Source organism: Pipistrellus hanaki, assembly GCF_964339955.1.
Source record: "Pipistrellus hanaki genome assembly, chromosome: 7".
Lineage (NCBI taxonomy): Eukaryota > Metazoa > Chordata > Mammalia > Chiroptera > Vespertilionidae > Pipistrellus > Pipistrellus hanaki.
In genome coordinates, this window is record NC_140509.1 from 77,562,688 (window position 1) to 77,585,155 (window position 22,468).

At 45.1% G+C, this 22,468-nt stretch overlaps 1 protein-coding gene across 1 annotated transcript in view; it reads left to right on the top strand.

The window, feature by feature from the left end:
• Positions 1-1,903: 1,903 nt before the first annotated feature.
• MAN1A1 (mannosidase alpha class 1A member 1) overlaps positions 1,904-22,468 on the top strand; it is a 143,636-nt gene continuing 123,071 nt past the window's right edge. The window contains exons 1-2 of the mRNA XM_084889940.1: positions 1,904-2,178; positions 2,398-3,249. Coding sequence (XP_084746066.1) covers positions 2,647-3,249 — 603 coding nt within the window. The 5' untranslated portion in view covers positions 1,904-2,178; positions 2,398-2,646. The remainder of the gene's footprint in view (positions 2,179-2,397; positions 3,250-22,468) is intronic.

Here is a 22,468-nt window from a genome sequence, read left to right on the forward strand (position 1 = left end):
GACATATCTTGATGTGGGAATTGGGGGGGAGGGGAGGATATGAGGAGAGATAAACCAAAGAACGTACTTATTTATATGCATAGCCCATGGACACAGACAATAGGGTGGTGAAGACCTGGGGGTGATGGTTGGGGGTGGGGGGTGGTGGTGGAGGAGGGTAAAGGGGGAGAGGGAAAGGGAGGGGGGAGAATGGGAAACATCTGTAGCACTGTCTGCAATAAAAATATATTGAAAATAAAATCTAAAAAAAGTAGATCGCTTCCCTAGAATACTTGGTAATATTAATGATAAATCAAAGTATCTAAATGTTTTTTGTGGCTATAATAAATAATCCTAACCTTAAAGCAAATAGTTAAAATAATAAATCATTCTCAAAGAGATTGATTTTTAGGGCAATTAACCCTACCTGTTATCTATCTATCTATCCATGAGGAAACTCTGTTTTAAGGCTGATGTTGAAAACAACATTATTTCCCAGGGATTCAAACTTTTAAATCTACCCACAACTTTGAAAGAAAAATCACCGTTCCATCATTTTTTAAAAAAATCATTATTTTCTTTCCAATCCTCCTAACGTTTGTCACCTTGCTTGGATATGCTGCACTCTTCTGGGCATGGAATTTCATAGCAGTTATCAAAATAATCAAGCCATCAGGTTGGTTTTATCAGACAATAAATTTCCCATCAACAGGAGCTTTGGATGTATGACTCATTTCACACAAAGCAAATATACAACAAACCATGATGGTTAAAATGAACACTTAAATTAAAAGTGTCATAATAATTTTTAATTTACTTTTACATTTCCTCCTAGTCTAACCGCTGTCGTGTGGGCACTTTCCTGAAAGGGGCCAGCTGTTTGCTTTGTTTTAAGACAACAAGCAAGAAACAGAGCTCAAATCACGTCCCAGAGAAGGGTAAGGGGTAGAAGGAGGCTTGCTAGGAACTAGCTTTCAGAAATCAGTCAACTTTTCCCTTCCTGATAACCCTTTATCTGCAGAGCCACGGGGGAATGACCAACACTTTTTGGAAAATAATACTATCTTGAAAACAATCCCTTTGGGACCCAGTCCTTAGTTCCCTGGACGTGGTCAAATCCAAGACTTCATTTCAACACGGTGCTCGAATTTATGACTTGAAGCCCTGGCAACAGAAAACTGTCTTCTTTAAATGGAAAATGTGACAGCGTCGATGAGGTAAATGCATTTCAAAGTGGGAGTGGGTGGGCGAGGCACAGACTTTTTTTTCCCCCCTAAGGCGGGGAGGATGCATGGGCAGAATCCTGAGCCACCACAGCACCCGAGCCGCTCAGGATGGGAGACCCGGCTGCTCCCTGGCTCTCCGGCCCCAGCTCCTCGCCCGGGGACTTTCGGATTCCTCGCTACGGGGCCTCGGCGGAACCCCAGCCTTGGGTAAAAAGAGGGGAATCTGTTGGAAAAGACGCGCTTGCAAAGGACCCAGGGTCCGGGATCCCCTTGGAGACCCTGCCCTGGCCGGCACGCCCTCGGGGCGAGCTCCCCCTGGACTCCCTGCACGGGTCCGAGGTGCGGTCCGGGAGGTCCGCGTCCGCCCGGGAACCCCCATCCCCGGGCCCGAGGCCAGCGCAGGATGCACTCCCCGAACCCCGGGCCTCCGCCGGGCCTCCGAGCTCCCCCCGCACCCCCTGACCCCCCACCCCACCGCGAACCCCCCGCCCCGCCCCGCCGCGCGTCCCGGGGCCCGGGACCTCCCCGCCCCCGGCCGGCCGGGCCCCCGCGAGGCAGCGCTTCCCGTAAACTCGCTGCCCCGCCCGGCGCCCTCCCCGCCTCCGCCCCGCCCCCGAGGGACCCTGCGCGGCGCGCCATTGGCCCGGCCGCGCCGTCACTCTCCGGCCGCGGCCCCGCCCCCGTTTCCGACCGCCCGGGCGCCGGGCTGCGGGGCCAGTGCTCGCGGGGCCGCGGCGGAGGGCGGCGGGCAGCTCCGCGCTCCCAGCCAGCCAGCCAGCCAGCGGGGCGCACGGTCCGGGCTGCCAGCCCAGCCGCCGCCGGGGAAGCAGAGGCAGCCGGTCCCGGTGGTCCGAGATGGGGAGGGGGCGAAGTTGACGAGTCCCCCCTCCATCCACGCTGCGCCCTGCCTGCCCCCAGGGGCGCTCCCCTCTCCAAGGAGGTGCCCGCGCGCGCGCCACCCTCCCAGCTCCAGGTGCGCACGGGACACCTCTCCGTCCCCCACCCCGGGGTCCGAAAACTCCCCCCCAAGTCCAGCCACTGGGCTCGGAGGGCGGTGCCCTGCGCCCCGACCCGCGATCCCGCGCCCGGGGAGCCGTCCCGGAGGCTCCCGCGGCCGTCGGAGGGCGGGGACCCGCTGGAAACTTTGTCACCAGCCCGGTCCTCACCGCGTCTCTCCGCTTCTCTCCCGCAGGGGCTGCCGCCGGCCGCCTGCCGCGCCTGCCGGTTCGCCCGAGGAGCCGCCAGCCCGGGAGGAAGAGCCGGAGGGGAGCGGTGTGCCCGGGGGGTGCCTGCAGCCGCCCAGCCCCGGGGTGCGGGCGGCCTGGATGCGCCGGAGCCCCCGGCCCCGCAGCCGCGGACCGCGCCGGGCGGCGGCGAAGTTTGGCTGCTGAGCGACGGGGCGCGGGGCCCCGGGGCAGCGGGCGGCCCGGCGGGGGCAGCGATGCCGGTGGGGGGCCTGTTGCCGCTGTTCGGCGGCCCGGCGGGCGCCGGCGGCCTGGGCGGGGGGCTCGGCGGCGTTGGCAGCGGCGGTAGCGGCGTTGGCAGCGGCAGGAAGGGGTCGGGCCCCTCCGCCTTCCGCCTGACGGAGAAGTTCGTGCTGCTGCTGGTGTTCAGCGCCTTCATCACGCTGTGCTTCGGGGCGATCTTCTTCCTGCCCGACTCCTCCAAGCTGCTCAGCGGGGTGCTGTTCCACGCCAGCCCCGCCCTGCAGCCGCCCGCCGACCGCAAGCCCGGGCCCGGGGCGCGCGCCGGCGGCGAGGGGGGCGCCCCCGGGGACCCCGGCGCCGGCCTGGAGGACAACCTGGCCCGGATCCGCGAGAACCACGAGCGGGCGCTCCGGGAAGCCAAGGAGACGCTGCAGAAGCAGCCTGAGGAGATCCAGCGGGACATCCTGCTGGAGAAGGAGAAGGTGGCCCAGGACCAGCTGCGGGACCGGGCGGGGTACCGCGGGCTGCCCCCCGTGCGCTTCGTGCCGCCCATCGGGACGGTGGACCGGGAGCCGGCCGACGCCGCCGTCCGAGAGAAGAGGGCGAAGATCAAGGAGGTGAGTGCACGGGCTCAGCAATGCCCACTGGGCATACATACATTAACACACACTCACACACACACCCCGCTCCCGCCGTGTTTTTTCAGGGAGAAAACGACAAACCTTGGAAACTATGCGTGCTGGCCTATGACAGGGTCCAGGGGGCATGGGGGGTGACTGCCTCCACCAGGTGTGGTGCCCAAGGCTCTTTCGTTTCCTCTTTGTGCAGCGGTGGGATCTGTGCGGCCAGTGACTCTCCGAGGTTGCATTCCGTTGCTTCTCACTTGCATGCTCCACACGAGGGAGGCATGAACTGCCTGGGCAAGTGGTGTGTGCAAAACCGCTTTTTTTTTTCCCATTGGCTGGTAACTGGGAATTGTCTGTCTGAGAACAGGGGCCGTGGAGGTCCCACGCAGCCCCGGTGAGACGTGGACGTGGCTTTGAAAGGAAGCCAATGTCAACGCGAAGCATCAATCACACGTGATAAAAAGACTGGAACCGCAAAGCTAGCCCGCCCCAGCCTTCAGGCATGCATGCTGCCGGGTCTGCCAGGTGGCATCCTGTGTGTGTGTGTGTGTGTGTGTGTGTGTATGTGTGTGTGTGTGTGTGTGTGTGTGTGTGTGTGTATACTTTCAGCCTATCAAGGTGAAACTTGAGAACTTGCTACCCTTGGGGGAGGGGGTGTTTAACTTAAAAAAAAAAAAATGAAAAATGGAAAAAGCCAAAGCTCCTGGCTCTTGCATTTGCGCTGTAGTCAGAAAAATAAGTGTTTCATGTGATGCAACAGGTTTGCTACAATGATAACAGACCTAACCTCGGACAAACATGGACTTCAATGAGGTCTTTCCTAATTTCTCTCTCGTTATTTTCAGTTAGAATGTGTACCATGTGTCTGGTTCATGACTGGCTTAAAGCTGGAGGGGACCTTAAAATAATTTTAGAGATGAACGTGGTAGGGCCCAGAGCCTGTTGTTGATGGGGTCAGGACTTAAACCCTGGACTTCCTCCCTGTCCCCCGTGTCACCTGTGGCCAGGCATGTGGACATGCCTCTTTCCACAGCTAGTCTGCCGTGTGAAATTATACCAATCAGGGTTTTGACACGGTCCAAGAGATGTTGGAACCATATTAAAAAACAAAACAAAACATGTCATCTCACATCTTGATTCAGATTGCTGAGATACATTATGAATGGAAGTCATGTTTTCGTCATTTTAAAAAAATTAAGAGTCTCTGAATACACATTTGGCGTTTTGACATTGGGTAGGTAATCAGGAGAGAAGGCTTCCTGGAACTCCCATTTTTCAGACAGTCATGGGAATTTTGAGGAGCTGAATTGGTGTTTAGCTTGAGTGGCTACAGAATGGAATACGCTCCGTTGTCATAGGATTTGTGACTTTCCTGTGAGACCGGATGGCTTTGGTTAAGCTGCGCTAGAGAAGTTAGGGTGGGTTTGAGTCCCTCTGAGTCACCCTCCGGGGCCTGCCTTCACCCCTCCGTGCATATAGCTTCCTTCCATAGCCCTTCCGCTGCTCTGCTCTGAGACCCTTCCTGTTCTGCACAGAAGCCCCCTAGACTGGCAGGAATGGATTTTTACTCACCCTCCCCCCCCAAACCCCCTGACAACTTTGTCCAGCAGTTTCCCTCCCCCACGAAAATCTAGCAGGGCTACCGAACTAGGAAGGTGGGAAAAGCTCTACTTCTCACCATCCATCTCCCTCCCCTCTTCACCCCCAGCCTCCTTAAAAATAGCCCACCAAAACCCATAGGTAAATTCACCCAAAATCTGTGCCTGCTTATGTTTTTCTTAAGTTTGAATCATTGTAATTGTCAGGTCTTGTGCTTCTAGTTTCCTATGAGCTGCCAGTTAGGGCAGCCCATTGTTGTCCAAGGAAATTACTTTAAAGATGTATGGATGTGGAAAAGCTATGGGGGCTGACCAATAGGGATTCAGAGTGCATGTAGAGCAGAAGCAGTGGGACAGTAGCAGTGCTATCGGCAGCATGCATATCTGTCCCTGATAGGTTCCTGCTATCTGTGTCTCTAAATCAAAAGGTCATAATTAACCATGTAAAGGGAATTTAGGTTGCCTTCCGTGTCCACGTGGTGCCAATATGTTAGCACCTAGATGCTTTGAAATTGCCCAGTCTTGCATGAAGTGGTGAAACTAAATGTGTTCTTTATATTCCATGTTGTGAGAAAAAAAAAAAAAAAAAAAAAAAAAAAAAGCCAGCATAATTAGCTTCAGTATTTAGTCAAAGTCTAACGGGAAGAAATGGATTATGGTTTTTTCATCAGATTAGTTCAGGCAGATGTGTTCCTTTGTAAATAAAAATAATAAAGGAACTCATGCTAGTCTAAAACTGGGCTGTAAATGTTCCGTTTCAGAGAGAAGAGAGCGGTTGCCCATTGTGAAGAGGGCACTGGACTTTTAATTTTACACACTTAGATTCCGTTCCAGGTACCGCTATGGACTGCTGGTCTTCTTTGCCCTGGTTTTGATCTTGACCGTTCCTATATTTTATAGTTCTCTTTACATATTTAGGCTCTCTGTTGCACCTAAATGTACTAATAGTTTTATAGTAAAATTAAAAGATATATAGGCAAGCCTATATATTTGGGAAGCATAGACTATACTTCCTGAGCCAAACTTTTATTTGGTTTATAGACAGCCAATACTATTTTTGTATTGCCAACATGGTTGTGTTACTGGTAACTGTGGTAAATTTTTAACAAGTTTGTGCCCAGAGAAGACAGTCTGTAATTTCACATAGGATATTGCCTAGTGCACTTCACAAAAAGGCATTATCTGCTTTCCGGTACTTATTTGATGGATGTTCAATCTTGGTGTAAAACTTAAAATTGAAGTTGACACACACACACACATACACACACACACCCATGGTAAGTTTGTAAATAAATTAACTCTGAAATTTGTAAGACATATATAGTATATATTTTCATGAGTTTGATCTTTTAAAAATTGTACTCAAGTTGTCCTTAGCTTTAAAAACAGTATTAGAATAACGAAGCACAGAAGTTAGAAAATTTCTTAATTTTTCAAAAAATTAGGGTGATTTTTTTGGGGGGAGTTCCCACCAACCTAAATGGGGTGGGGGTTGGGGCCGATTGGCCAGTTTGGGGTCTCTCAGGTAAGGCATCAGGTCCTATCAGCGGTGGGGTTACTGTTGACTTCTAAACAGGCTCTAGTTTTTTTGTTTGTTTTTTCATTGCAGACCTGTTTGTATAAGTTTAGAAATATTTTCATATTGATGGCTGATAGCTAAAATCTATTTTTATACCTTATACTAGCTTTAGATTGTTCTTGAATCTACAATTTATGTAAACTATTAATAGTTAACCCTTTTATGAAGGATTAGGCGTATGAATAACCTACATTGGCAGATTAAAACAAACTTTTATTTTGAAACTTAAATTTCCAATTTATTTGTATGGGTAGTTCTGGTGTGGAAAACGATCTTTGCAAAATCATAAAAGCCACACTTTGAAGACCTGACTCTGAAGGAGCTTACTAAATACCACCCTTGTGTTGTTACCTTGCCTGTTTTGGTCTCTCTGCTCTGAAACACACACATTGAATACGGGCAAATGCAAATGTCCCCACTCAAAGGACTGTTCCCAGAACAGGTCCATTTTGGAGTGTCTAGGAAGGGCTCTGACTCTGACAAGCAGATGAATAAATTTGAATTTCAACAGGTTAAGCACCAGAGTAGACACTGACCATTGAACATTAATATAAGAAAGCAAGAAAAGATTGTTAATGGATAGTCAATTATGTACAGCCTAATTTTTCTGTAAACTATTAGTAATCTGTTTGAGAGGAGTATTCTGTCTTCATCTTCTCAGGTAACTTAAGACTCATATAAAGGAGCTGTATTGAGGACTTAGAATCTAGTTAAGGGTGTGAAAAGAGGTAAATGCATTTTTTGAGTTACTGCATCTGCATTTCTTATGTGAGCTACTAAAGGAAACCATCTGGAGAAATGTATCCTAGTATTTCACATGTGTAAAGAATGCCTTTGTATGAGATCCGAATGTGTGGGAATTCAGTGGAGAATCTCCATATATTTGTATTAAACTATTTCATAATTTGCGGTAGGACAAATTCTTTGAGTGAGTTTAAGACATGTGCCTCAAGGTCAGAGGGAGGGGATACCCACAGGACTGTATGAGTGAGGAGGACTGAGTGTACATGCACACCTCAGAGGTGTCACTGGTTAGGTTCCAGAGCACTCACTGCGGTAAAATGAGATTCGCAATAAAGTGAGTTGTGATCTTTTTGCTGGTGGAGGGTCTTGCTTTCAGTTTGTAAAAAAAAAATTTTAAAAGGCAACTTCTGTGAAGTGTAATAAAGCAAAATGCAATAAAATGAGGTATGCCTGTACACGGGCAGATCAAAACTGCCCTGGAGTCTGCTTCTACCCTATAGGCCAGTAGAGACAACTGTGGCCTTTTAAGTTCTTTATAACCTATGCAACCATAGAAATGAATGTGTTTGTCAAAGATCACTTTTGATTGGTCACAGTAGAAGCAGCCATTCTGGGAGCTCTAGAGATACTATGAAATAAATGCCTTTCTTCACAAGCAGACAAAAACGATAAAGGAGAAACCAGTGTTTGATAGCTTAACGAAGAAATTCTTTCTTTGGGGAAACTTAAGTCTTGACTTTTCTTAGCCTAGTGGCTTGCTTAGTATTAAGTAATTGAACAATACTTCTAACCGCCCCCAAACCACCCCCCTCACTCCCCCCACTCCCGGCAATTCTTCATTCCTAAATCTGTTTAAAGGTCCTTTACACAAACTCTGCAAATTAATTTTTCTGTGATCAACAATATGCCCTAAAAATTATAGCTCTGATTTTTAAAAGTAAACATAGGCTCTAAGTCTAAGTCATGAAGTATTGCATCTGGACGAAACCTTAGAGATAGCTCAGCTGTTCATTTTACAGGAAAGGCCACTGATGCACTGAGATTGTTCTGGAAGTCATATTGCCAGTCAGGGTAGACTTGAGTTGAGAGGGGACACACCCCATCCTTGGTGAGTGTTGCTCACGATCCCATCATGGAGCGCATCCTCAGTAACATGCCAAAGAAGTGTTCATTATTGGCTGACCCTGATGCAGAGTACAAAGCACACACCATGTCATTCTTCAGAAATATCAAATTGACCTCATATTCTTGTTAAGTTATGTTACCTACAGTCATTTTTTTTTAATCTTACTACTGGCATGATTTAGAAGATTTCATCTTTCTAAAGCTGCCCAGGGAAAGTTTGATAGGCATTTTATCCTGTTTATAAATATCTCTGCAGGAAGCATAGCATATCTAATCATCCAACTGAGCATTCTTTCCAAGGAGACGGGAGGGAGAAAAACGGGAGGGAGAAAAGCAGATAGGAGGGACAGCCTAGAGAAGAAGGCTGTGACAGCATGGGACTGGGGGGGCTCTTTCAAACTATCAATGTATATACTCTTTTATTTTTAAATTGATTTTTAATTATAGTGGACATACAATATTGTATTAGTTTCAGGTGTGCGGCGCAGCGACTAGACATTTATAAACCTAACAACGTGGCCACCGTGATAAGACTAGTACCCACCTGTCACCATTCATAGTTATTACAATGTTATTGACTGTATTCTCTATGGTGACTTGTTCTGTAATTTGCAGTTGGTACTTCCCAGCTGTCCTCCCCTTTTTCACCCATCTCCTTCCCTCTCCTCCCCTCCAGCAGCATTTCTGGTGGGTCTCTCTCTCTGAGTTGGTTCTCTTTTGTTTGTTCCATTGTTTTTTATCTTCTACAGGTAAGTGAACTCATTCTTTATTTTTCCTCTTCTGATTTATTTCACTTAACATAATAACCTGTAGGCCCATCCATGTTATCACAGATAGGAAGATTTTCTTCTCTTTTTATATAACTGAGCAACATTCCAGTATGTGTGTGTGTGCCACATCTTGGTACATATTCTTTTGACACTGTACTAAGTGTAACAGAAGAACTGATAGCTAACCTGAAGGACTACATTTTTTAAAAAGTGGTCATACATTCACAATTACGCCAATCTTTCCATAACTGGTTTGGCTCAGTGGATAGAGCATCACCCTGCGGACCAAAGGGTCCCAGGTTCCATTCCGATCAGGGGCATGTACCTTGGTTGTGGGCACATCCCCAGTGGGGGTGGGGGGGAGGGGCGTTGTGCAGGAGGCAGCTGATTGATGTTTCTAACTCTCTATCCCTCTCTCTTCCTCTCTGTAAAAAAAAAAAATCAATAAAAAAATATTTTTTTAAAAAATTACACCAATCTGTAGATTCCTCATTCTAGGAGCACACAGCTCTCTTCACTCAGGTAGGTCCTGAGGTTCTCTGATGCCCTCACCTTTCCCTGCGCCATCATTTGTAGCAACATGGTGGTAAGCAAGGCGGGTTCTGAAGGCAGATGCATGCCCCAGGTCTGAGTTGGTCCTCTTTTTTTTTTTTTTTTAAATATATTTTATTGATATTTTGCAGAGAGGAGGAAGGGAGAGAAATAGAGAGCTAGAAACGTCGATGAGAGAGAAACATCGACCAGCTGCCTCTTGCACACTCCCTATTGGGGATGTGCCCGCAACCAATGTACATGCCCTTGTCCGGAATCGAACCTGGGACCCCTCAGTCCGCAGACCAGCGCTCTACCACTGAGCCAAACCGGTTTCGGCAGAGTTGGTCCTCTTTTATTTACAATGTTTGTGACCTTAAATAAGTTGTTTTTGTTTTTGTTTTTTGTTTGTGTGTGTGTTTATTTGTGTGTTTTTTTTAATCTTTCAGAGCTTAATTTTCTCATTTGTAAAAGGGGGGATAATAATAGCACCCATTTTTGTTGGATCAGAAGGCTTAAATGTGACCCTCCACACACAACACTTAGAATCTGGTTATCAGGCATGTAGTGAGTGCATAATAAATGCTACTTGCTGTTATTACTGTTTTAGTTATTGCCTAAAGCTGTTAAACCAAGATGATGTTGTTTCATATGCTGTTTGATAAACCAGGGATGTGGGTAATTAAGTTTCAAAAAGTTATCAAAAACAACTTCAAATAAGTGTGCTGCTTAACGGGATTACAATGATCTCTGCAGACAGCTCTACTTTTATTGTGGTGCTGTTGACTGATTTTCTCAGATTTCTGCCACATTTCAAAGGACTTTAGGTATCTTTAAAAGTATATGCTTCTTCAGCTTGTGTACTTCAAAATAGGTGGTAAACAATTGATTCGTCTCTTCCTCACAGTCTAATGTGCTTGTTACTGAAGTACCATCTTCCGAGAGGAATCACGGTTGCTGAGTTATATCTCCTTAAACATGGATATTATTCCCCAAAATAGAGAAAGCGGTTGAGTCAAGTGCAATTTCATTTTTGTCTTTGGGGGGGAATGTTTTTAAGAAGAGAGAGGAAAAATTATTTTAGACTTGGCAAACATTTATATCATTATGATTAATTCTAGAATCAGAGTTCAGTCTGTCACTTGGTAGTCAGAATTCATATACAACAGTGATCTGGGGCCTTTTCTGAGAGCTTTGAGTTGAGCTTGACTAGGGTTTCAGGCCCGGGACAACCTCAGAGAGCCTGAAGCCCAGCACTCACCTCATAGATGAGAAACAGTGCGCTGGGGATAGAGATGGGAACCGCCTCTCGGTGCCCAGGCCTCGCTCAGCCTGTGCCTTCTCATCTCCAGTGGCTTGTCTCCTCCTCCTGCTCCGGCCTGAGTGGTAGACCGGCACCAGAGCCCTTTGCATCCATCCTGAGGGGAGATGACACATCTTCGCTGGGGAAGGTACATCCTGAGAGAGCAATACTGGCTAAGTCCTTGGCTCTGAATGCAGCAGCTCTGCCCCACCCCACAGAGTTCTGATAAAGACTTCTGAGATCAGCAGGTGCTTGAAAGAAAACCTAATGAGATTAAGGTTTAAGAGCATTTAAGGGGCAAAGCCCTCTTTTGTGTCCCGGATACTCTGGCAGTTGCTGTAGGTACTTCAGAACGCAGCAGGCCTGCGGATAATTCAGAGCAGAGATAATAAAATTAAAAGGCGCAGGTAGGCATCCTTTGTAGTGGCTTGGCATTTGTAACTGAATTGCCTCCCTCCCTCGCTTCCTTTTTCTGTCAGCCCACTGGCTCTTACCCTTAGCAGAGGCGCAGTCCCTGGTTTTCTGCACTGCTTTTTGGTCACTCTTATCCCCAGCCTGTCATCCGGAGACACGCAGGCCACGGTATATGGATTGCAGTTGCAGTTTTCCACGTGTTTGTATGTGGGCCTCCCATCCATGATCCTGCCTCCAGTTTCCAGCGTGAGGGGAGGCCTGGGCTGGACGTGAGGGGCGGGAAACCTGGTGAAGGACATCCAGTTCTGCAAGGAGACGTTGAAGAGCAGCGCTGAGACAGTCTTTGTTGCAACACCAGTGGGGATGCCCCTTTGCCTAGGCCAGGCATTTATGGGAAAGGGTGTGGCAAGAATTGATGCACCCTGGCTGTGAGTGACGGTATCTGGGACATGAACTCATGCCATCCAGAGACATGAGCTGTTGCTGACATTTCCCTATCTGCCAAACCCTTCCTCCCCAGTGGCCTTTTCAAAGTCCTGTGAAGAACACTTGATTCCTAAGGGGCCAGAGAGTCAAGACATAGAAGGCCAGGGCTCCTGGCCCCCACTGCCGGGGGCCACGCCCAGCGTTCCTGAGCTGATGCTTCTTGGGGCAGGACTGTCTGGCCCTAGTTCCTCTTTAATAGGATGGTGTGCTGGAACCACTGCAAGGGGCTGGTGTCAGTTTGTCAGGGCAGAAGGCGGAGGGACAGGCCTGTGGAGTGAGGGAGGCAGCACAGGCGTGTGTGCCCAGTCTCCGAATCCCATTCCCAGAAATTGCACCATCAGGCCTCCCTTTCGCCGATGTATTGCTTCTGAAAGGCTGCCGTTAGAAGTGCCGTATATCACTAAAGCGGCCCCGGCAAAGATTGTTCTACTTTGAGATCTGTGTTAGCGAGGGGGAGAGTATGTTTGTAAAAGAAGGAAGCATCTTTCATTGTGTTCTTTCATTATGAACGAATGCTTGCTTGGGAAAGAACCTTTTAAAAGGACTCAAGAGTAGGAAAAAGGAAAAAAAAAATCCTTCAGTCTGTCACTCAGTCACAAGTAGTATCAGTAGCACAACCCAGCCCAACATATAAGTTATTTCTTACTACAGTTTCAGCCACACACATAGTATAATATATGAAAAAAGCATCCTAGCTTTTTTAAAATCATTCCCTTGGTCCTGAACAATTAGATTATTTACAGGGTGTTTTGTTTTGTTTTTAAATAAAAATTGCTGAGATAAACACCTTTGTCCATTAACTTTTCACCTCACTTTTCATTGCTAGCACATCCATAAATAACACTTCCATTTAAATTCCTAAAAGGGGAAATGAATGGGTCAAAGGATCATTGTATATTTTGAGGAATTACTTTCCAAAAACAATGTGTACTTCCTCCTATAATATAATGATGAAGCCTATTGAGTCTTCATTCCTTCCATAGGTGATAGAACAGTATCTTGTATGTTTAATTTGCCTTGGAGCAACATTTTCTCTTGCATTGGTTAGCTAACCGCATATCCTCATTGTGAATTATATACTATGAGGAAGTTTTTAAAGGAGCAGGATTGGGAAGAAGGCAGAGCTTGGAGGCCTGTTGGGTGGAATGTCAGAGAATATGGCTCTAACCTGTCTTAAGGGATATGGACTCTCGAAGGAGGCAAAGTCCTGAAAAGCAATAGAGAGCATCTTATTTTCAAAACCTTACAAGCCCGGCCACTGTGGCTCAGTGGTTGAGCATCAACCTATGAGCCAGGAGGCCATGGTTTGATTCCTATCAGGGCACATGCCTGGTTGCAGGTTCCATCCCCACTGTGGGGCATGCAGGAGGCAGCTGATCAATGATTCTCTCTCATTATTGATCCCTTCTTCTCTGAAGTCAATAAAAATTAATTTAAAAAAATTTGTTCTTGTCTGGGTTGGGACCTGAGATAAAAAGTAGTCTATATCAACAGGAACACAGCCTCCTATTTATTGGGATATGCTCAAGATCCCCATGGCTGCCTGAAACGGTGGATAGTACCAGACGCTATATATACTATGTTTTTTTCCTAGACATACATACCTTTTTAACTTGAAGCACTGTACGGTTCTTTTTGGCATATTCAAATTGCCAGCATCACTACTTTTGTGCTTTTGTGCCATTATCTATCTAAATCTATATCTATATCTATATCTATATCTATATCTATATGTCTATGTCTAAGTCTATATCTATATCTATATCTATCCATATCTATTATATATTTATCTATCTATCTATCTATCTATCTATATCTCTCTATCTATCTATCTATCTATCTATCTATCTATGTGTATATATATATATAATGCTAATATGCAAAGTGTCCCCATGGAAGTTCCACTGGGAGTTCTATCACTCGCTATGATGTATGTTGACCACCTGGGGGCGGTGTGGAACGAAGGAAGGCCTGGCCAGTAACCAGAGAAGGGAGGCCCCAGCTGGCAGCTGGAAGGCCCCAAAGAGCCCTAATCTCTGGCCAGGCCTAGGGACCCTACCCGTGCATGAATTTTGTGCACCAGGCTCTGGTTAAATAATATAAGGGTTTCTTGAACACAAGCACTGCAATACAGCAACAGTTGATCAAAGAACCCAGGGGGCTACTTAGTGACTAACAGTGGGTCCAGAGGTGTATAAAGCCTAGATACCTTGGACAAATGGCTGATTCACACCAGGGTTAGTGCAGGTTAGGCGTTTTATCATTTTATCACACTACTCAGAAGGGCAGACAATTTAAAACTTATAAATTGTTTATTTCAGGAATTTTCCATTTAATATTTTTGAACTGCAGTTGGCCTTGAGTAACTGAAACCACAGATAATGGGGGACTACTAAAAACATCTTATGTCAACGAAGCTCCCATTGGCTTATCTTCACTGTTAAGTAATAGTCGGTGTTTTTGCATCAGATATTTAAGGAAGCTATGGCATCTCTGGAGATTGCAGAAAGGATGAGGGAGGATCTTTCTCTTTTTAGAATTAATTAGAATGATTTTCTATTATTTTAAAGTATAGTTGAAGATCAAAAGTTGTCCAAATAGAATTTCAGAAGTGATTTTAGTAATACCATAAAATTGGCAAGGCTTACAAAGTTAAATTTTTAAAGAGAAAATTAACCCAAAGGAAATCATTCATAAGAATTCATAGCAGTAACTGTATACACCTTTATGTGTGAAGGGGCAGGCCAATCTTTTGTATGTTAGAAGCCTTTAGTTTTTCAAATAGGATAAATATACTTTTTATCTAAAGTGTTTCTTTTAGAATAAAAGACAAGCATGATTTATTTATGAAGTTAGGGCTTGTTCTTTTTTATTTTACTTTTTGCTAATTCCTCCTAATAATGTGGTTTTAGACCTGCTTTTTTAAGATGGCAAAGAGGTACATATTTCAAAATGCATTTGTAGTCTGACCTTGGTTAGTTCATAAAAGACTGCTTAATGTCAGAACTGTTTAAATTTGGCCTTGAGACTACATTAACATGGTGCATAACAAATGACATAAGATATTACATTATTTTTATAAAGTGTGGTTTGAGATACTAATTTTAGAATATTTAGGATGCTGTTCTCTAAGATGTGTTACTTTTGTAGTCCCAGTGGTATATAAAATGGTAACTACAGGTTTTCAACTCATAGTTAGAAATGCCTCAAACAGTTCATACTGTGTTTTCATGAGTTATTAGCCCGAGTCAGCAATTTCATAAGGCATCTTAATAAGTCTAAAAGGAATTTTATGTAGTTCGAAAGCGTGTTTTATTGTATAATTGGCATGTGTTAATACGTTGTGCACATTCACTCCTATTAAGCATTTTGGTTAGTCTTCATTGCCTAATCCTCCCAGGGGTTACTTAGCTTAGAGTGTGTGATGAAGAATTCAGTAGCTTAAGAAAAAAAGTGAGGGTTGGTCAGTATGAGGAGCATAAAAAAATGAAGATGATTCATTAACTACTATTGAAAGCTGCTTTAGCAGTTAGGGTGAATAAAAAGTCTGATTAATGAAGTGTTCTATCAGTAATCAGGTAGAATGGTAGCATAGTTTGGAAGTGCTTCTGTGTTTTCTGCCTCCAGGAGGACAGAATCTCCAGGACACTGGCTCTTCGAAGCCCGGAGTCCGCCCCAGAGCCACCAAGCTGAGCAGGAGAAAGCTTTCCTCTTATCTATCCACCTGTCAGCTAGCCCTGAGCCTTGCCTGTAATGTGACCCAGTAAATATTTGTTGAGTGAGTGTGCTTTTTAAAGCAAACATGTGCAGAGGTTGAGTGTGACAGCCCCCACCTTTATGTAATCATGTCATGCAGAGGTAGAACCCAACCATCTTTAGAGCCCCTTCCCCCATCCTCATGGCCCCCAAGCCCTTGTCTTCTGAGGGGACACTTGACTTTTGTTTTGTTTTGTTTGTTTTTTTCATTTTAAAATGTACTTTTTATTGTTGATAGTATTACAAATATCTCCCTTTTACCGTCTTTCCCCGATCCTCCCAGCCCCTACCCACCCCTCAGGTTTTCACTACCCTATTGCCCATGTCCATGGACTATGTATATAAGTATATAAGGTCTTTGGTTTATGACACTTGACTCTTGATAACAGCCAACAGTGACTCAGAACTGCATCTAGTGAGTGAATAAAGACTATATCCATGTAGGAACACCTTTTCCAGGTTTAAAGTTGCTTTCAGAATGATTTACAAAGTGAGAAACCGTGTTCATTTTCTTCCATGACTTGTAAACTGGCTGTGAAGGTGGCTCCTACAACACCTTCTGGGCAGCTGTCATAGAGCTGAGGTAAACGTAGATACTGGGAGATGCTCCCGAAGGTCCACTCTTCCTTGAACGTAAAAGTTCCGTTTCCTTTCAGAGTTAGCCTGCTTTATTTTCATACTCAGCGTTTTGTTTTTCGGGCCTAGTAGTCCACCCTTAGCCACGGATTTGCTTCCTGCGGTTTCTGTTACCTACAGTCAACCGTGGTCTGAAAGTATCAAGCGGACGTTTTCAGAAATGAACAACCCAGACGTTTTAAATTCTGTGTTCTTCTGAGCAGCGAGAGGGAATCTCCGCTGTCCCCGGTGGGGTGTGAATCATCCCTCGGTCCAGCGTCTCCATGCAGTACGTGCTCCTTGCCGGTTAGTCATGTGGAAACCACCCTGGTTATCAGATGGACCTTTCCTGTAGGCCGCTGCTTGGGCAAAGAACCCTTATCATCAGAAGGTTCGTGAAAGCCTAACGCTGTGTCACAATCTCCATGCCATTCACCTCTCTTCATCTGTCACATAGGCATGGTGTCCTCTCACATCATCACCAGAAGGATGAGTGCAGTGCAATAGGGTCTTTTGCGAGACCACATTCACATGACTTTTGTGGCTGCATATTGTTATATTTGATTATTAGTTGTTGTGGCTGGTTCATAAATTCAACTTTATTGTAGGTATGTATGTGTAGGCAGACACATAGTATATATAGGGCTTGGCATTCTCTGTGGTTTCAGACATCCACTGAGGGTTTTGGAACAGATCCACTATGGATAAGAGAGCTCTGCTGATTTTAATTTGGGTAAAGTTCTCATTTATTTCTGTCCACTATTATCTAGAAATTAGACTACATTTAATAAGAACCGTTTTTATTTTCATTTTACATTTCAATTTTATATATGATACACCTCATTAAAGGTGTGTGTTTTTCCTATCCTAGAGAAAAACTTTTGAGGGACAATGGTGTTTTCATAAGTAATGCTAACGATGCCGTACTGAAATGAAAAGTCACAGGTTAGGTGTTATTTTCCATAAGAGAAATCAGAACTTAATAAAAATGTTCTCTGTAAGAAGGTACATTTGGAGAAAGAATTCTGTTTCCTAATTTAATATTGTATCTCCTGAAAAGTGCTATCTCAAAATAAATATTTGCATGGTGCAAACTATGAATTTTATGAATTTGCAAATGGTCCCTTTTCAAATGCATTCTGCAGATCTCTATTAGATCAACCTTAAAATATCACTTCTCTCCTGTTGCCCAGCTCGGAGGTTTAGTGGTCCTTCATTTCCTATGGAGTTAGCTACTCAAAGATTCCCCTGGCGGGCATGTTTACTGACAGATTGCTGGACTCTGCCCCCTACGTTCTCCTTCAGTGGGTGTGAGTGGCTCACAGAATTTGCATTTTTAACATGCTCTTGGGTGATGCTGACACTGCTGGACCGGTGACTAGAGTTTGAAAAGCATTACTCTGGGATGAAGTTCCAGATGCTTAGGCTGAGATTCCTCCTCTACAGATCTGCCTTGGTTTGCTCCTTGAGTCCTATCTCTCTTTCTACTTTAAAAATATACTTTTATTGATTTCTGAAAAGAAGGGAGAAGGGGAGAGAGAGAGAGAAACATCAGTGATGAGAGAGAATCATTGATTGGCTGTCTCCTGCATGCACCACACTGAAACCTCGGCATGTGTCCTGACCGGGAATCAAACTGTGACCTATTGGTTCACAGGCCTATGTTCAGCCACTGAGCAATGCCAGCCCGGTGAGTCCTATCTCTGAAGTTAGAAGGGACTCTGCTTCAACTAACTTCCATAGTCACTGTCTTCAAAACACATCAAATTTACAGCTTTGCCTTGCTTTATTCCTCTCAACTGGAGTGTCTTCTCACCTGCTCATGATCTTCATGAAGTTTTCTCTCACATTCCCAACCTTTTCTGATCTCTCCCTTCAGCAAATTCCCCTGGCACTTATTATTTGTATTTGGCCTGTGTGTGATGCATGAAAATCTGTGCACTCGACTGGGGGGGGGGGGGGGGGGGCGCCGCCTCAGCCCAGCCTGCACCCTCTCACAATCTAGGACCCCTCAGGTAGGGTCCCTAGGTCTGGCCTGAGATCAGGGCCTCTTGGAGCTTTCCTGCCCTGGGCTGTAGGCAGCTGGCCCCACCCCCGCCACTGCCACTGCTTGCCATCTGTGCAGTGCTGCCCCCCCTCCCCTGCCACCAGTGGCCTCAGCCTCCCTGTGGAGGTGACAGGCTGGGGTGCAATGGCTTGGCTAGCCCGGGCCTCCCTCTTTCTTTGCTGGGGAGAGGGGGCAGCCCTGCGAGGGGCTGTCTGTCTACCTGATCTCCCCTAACGGCTTGCCTACCTACCTGATCACTCCCAACCTCTGCCTACCTGATTACCCCTAACCACTCTGCCTGCCTGCCTGATTGCCCCTAACCACTTGCTTGGGGGTGGGGCCAGCCAGGCAAGGGGCAGTCTGCCTACCTGATTTCTCCTAACCACTTGCCTGCCTACTTGATAACCCTTAACCGCTGGCCTGCCTACTTGATCACCTCTAACTGTTGGTCTGCCTGCCTGATTGCCCCTTAAGGCTTGCTTGGGGGCCAGCACTGACTTCCAGTCAGTCAGCCTCCAGTCACTATGACCCAGGATTTTTATATATTAGAGGGTCTGCTTGGAAGATAATCCCGAGTGTGGAGACACCTTTTCCTTTAAAATATCTCATCGGTTCACAGCCCAGAATGTAAAGTGGAAGGCAATTTGTCTTAAATATAACCAAAATGAGACACAGTTCAAGGGTGTGACCAAAACTGTAGTCCAACTAGCATTGTGTTGGAAGGGAAACCCTTCTGAGACTCCCTTTGCCCATCTGGGAAATGGAGCTAATAATTCTTTTGCAGAGTTGTAAGAATTAAAGTAGACAATATATGTGACTCAGCACTATGCCTGGCTTGTAGCACATCCAATAAACAGTATTTATTTCTTAGCAACTAGGTGTTGATTGGAATGATAGCTTGGACTTTTCTTAAGAAAAGGCATTGCTCATAAGTAATTGGATTCAAGAAGTCATTTCCAGGAAAGGAAGGAAGTTTTGGCTGCAGGATTGCCGTGTTACACAGCAGTTCGTATTGCTGCTGCCACCTTCTTTGCTGTTGCCCAGGTCCCTGCTTCCTGTGGCAGGAAAGTAAGCATCCTTTCGCCTTGTTTCAATCGTTATAGAAGTGATGCTCATCCTTAGGAGAACCAGTGTCCGGTTACATCTGGCTTCCTGGCCTGCTATCTCTCTAATACTCAGATTATTTTATTATTATTATTATTATTATTATTATTATTATTATTATTATTTTGGCATGATGGGGATTTGGGAGGGAGAGGGGGCAGAAGAATGAAATCTGGAAGAACACCTTAGGAGCAAAGAAAGAAATATGTGTGAGTGCAAAAGCTGAAATGTTTCATTCGGAGATCGCTGCGGGTGTAAATATAGCTCGCTAATTAGGCATATGGTGCTTTCATTTAGGAAGTGTCTACGCCCTTTGTGATAAGACCCATTGACTGTCAGAGCCGCAGCTTTAGCCACCTGGGAGCAGAGATTCCCAATGCATTTAAAACAAGAATCGAAGAATGAAATGGAAAACGGAGTTAATAATTTGTCCTTGGCTGGTTTTAATCTGCTCTTTATTAACTTTGTAGTTTATGCCTGGAGGATTAGATTTGGAGACAGAACAACGGATGTTCTTAAAGGTTTACTTCTTTTTATCGCAACATTATATTCTTAAAGACGTTCTGAAGAACATTCTGACTGAATTTAGTCTAAATGTAAGGGATGACGATGACACGTTGTTATGATTCAGCCTAAAACATCAGCCTTTGATCTGTGATGTTATTTTGAACTTTAAAGTTGTTTCCTGTTAGATTTCAATGTGAGATTTTTGTTTAATAAAAACTGATTAATAGAGGGAGGTAAAGGTATTCTTTCCTGGCCACCCGTATGTTTTCATCTTTTGTTTTTGTTTTTGTTTTTGTTTGTTTGTTTGTTTCTCGCTTTCCCCCCTTCTTTAAGCCCCAACCCATCTATTGCTTTCAATATTAGAATTTTAAATCTGATTGCCGTTTAAATAAGAAAAGTACAAATCAAAGGATGTGTTTATTTCCCATGCCTTGTGAAATGTTTCTAAGATGGATTGAACACAAATAGACAATTGTAATTTTATAAATAGAAAGAATCCTATTCCAAGATGTATATTCCAAGATGAACTGATGTATAGAATTTTAAGAACAGCTGCCCTCGGGGGAGTGGGGAAGGAAGGTTCTGTTCTGCTCACCTCTTCCTTTCTTAGCGCTTCTTTAATGCGTTGCCTTTAGACTGTGCCTGGAAGTCATGTATTTGCTTCTGTGGTTGTAGTTCTCCACCCACCTGTGATCTAGAGAATTACATGCTAGATTTTCATAAGGTAAAGCCACAAGAATTTAGTAATCTCAGTTTTGGGGGACTAGGAAAAAGTTTGACAAACTACACTACCCGATCTGAGTTAAGCTGTTATAGATTCCTCATTAGGAAAATTACTCTGGATGTTTGTATTCCTGAGAAGTCAAAGTCTTGACCTAAACCCTCTACTTTAACTTTGATGTGGTAAGTGAGGTTTAGGATTTCATAATCATACTAGAGGCCTGATTCATGAAATCCATGCAAAAGTAGGCCTTTCTTCACCCAGCTGCTGGCACCGGCTTCCCTCTGGCACCCAGGACCCAGGCTTCCCTCGCAGCCCTGGCTTTGTCCAGAAGGCCATCTGGGAGGATGGCTGGTCTAATGAGCATATTACGCTGTTATTGTTATAGACTAGAGGCCTGATGCACGAAATTCATTCGTACAAGGGCTTGGCCCTCGCAGCCCCAGCTTCGTTGGCTGGCCGGTCTAATTAGCATATTACGCTTTTATTATTATAGATATGCCAGAGATAATCAAGTATTTGGCTTAATTTAGCGGTCTTTTTCTGCCATACTTTTCTACCCATTCCTGTTCATCATCTTCCATCCGCTTGCGTTTTCTCTCTGAGAGGTGATGCGAAGGACACAAAGGGAGAGAGAAGAGCAGCAGAAGTGGGATTATATATGTCACACGTGTCAGATTACGTGGTGATCCGGGGGTGACTGGTTAGCAGGGACTGAGCAGCCCTCTTGCTTCCAGGAACCTTGAGAGGTGAATTCCAGACATTGGCACTGACAGATAACCTTTCCCCTGACCGCTGGGCACTGGCTGCTGCGCTGTAGAACTCCTGAGAGGGAGGGCTGTCTCATTACATGATTGGTTACTGTATTTGCTGGCCTTTGGTTCTCAATGGGATTGCTCAAAAGCTATCTCAGGAAGGAAAAGCCTTTGATGGATCTGAAATCTCATTCATCACCTTAGTATCCCCAAGGTTTCCCAGAACATGGAGAGCTCACAGACAGCACTTTCAGGGGCTGACCTGAGGTGGTACCAAACTGACAGAGGGAAGGGTGTTCCTCCACCTCTCCATGAGATCCCTGCCCCTTTCCTCACCCTGTTTTCACCCCCCTGAGGCACAGAACAATTCATTGACGGGCATGAAAGAGTGTCTGCATATATAATGCACCCCAGGGTTTTCCATCTTTATATAACAAGTCCTTAAGTACCTTAAGTTAGATATTTCTTTTTTTAAACGGAATTTTTGCCTTAAGATTTTTTTTTTTTTTAATTCTCACCTGAGGATATTTTTTTCATTGATTTTTAGAGAGTTGAAGGGAGATGGAGAAACAGAGAAAGAGAAACATCGATGTGAGAGACACATCGATTGGTTGCCTCCTGTACATACCTGACCAGGGGATCAAGCCTGCAGTTGAGGTACATGACCTTGACAGGGAATCGAACCCAGGACCCTTCAGTTCTTGGGCCAAGGCTCTATCCACTGAGCAAAACTGGCTGGAGAAGATTTTTATTCCTTAATTGACTCTTAAACCTCAGTTATTTGTTTGCAGGTATATTTGATTTATGATAACAACAATAACAATGTCTGGTGATTTTTTCTTTTTCTTTAGGTTTAAAATAGAGGCGGTCAGGTAAGACCACACATTTAATAAAAAAAACAACAGCTTAGTTATGCTCTAAAATATGCTCCCGAGTTTCTCCCAAGAGAACATGTGTTATTCTTCTTGTTCAGAGAATAGTCTCCTTAAGATTGATCTAAGTATAATTAAAGCAACCAAGAACTAGATGTTTGCACTTTCATCTTTTGCACAGATTTTTCTTCTCCTTTACAGTTTTGATTCTGGAGGGATGAAAGTGTGAAAATAATTACAGCATACCATTTGCTGCGTGTTTAACTTCTTGTCAGGCACTGTG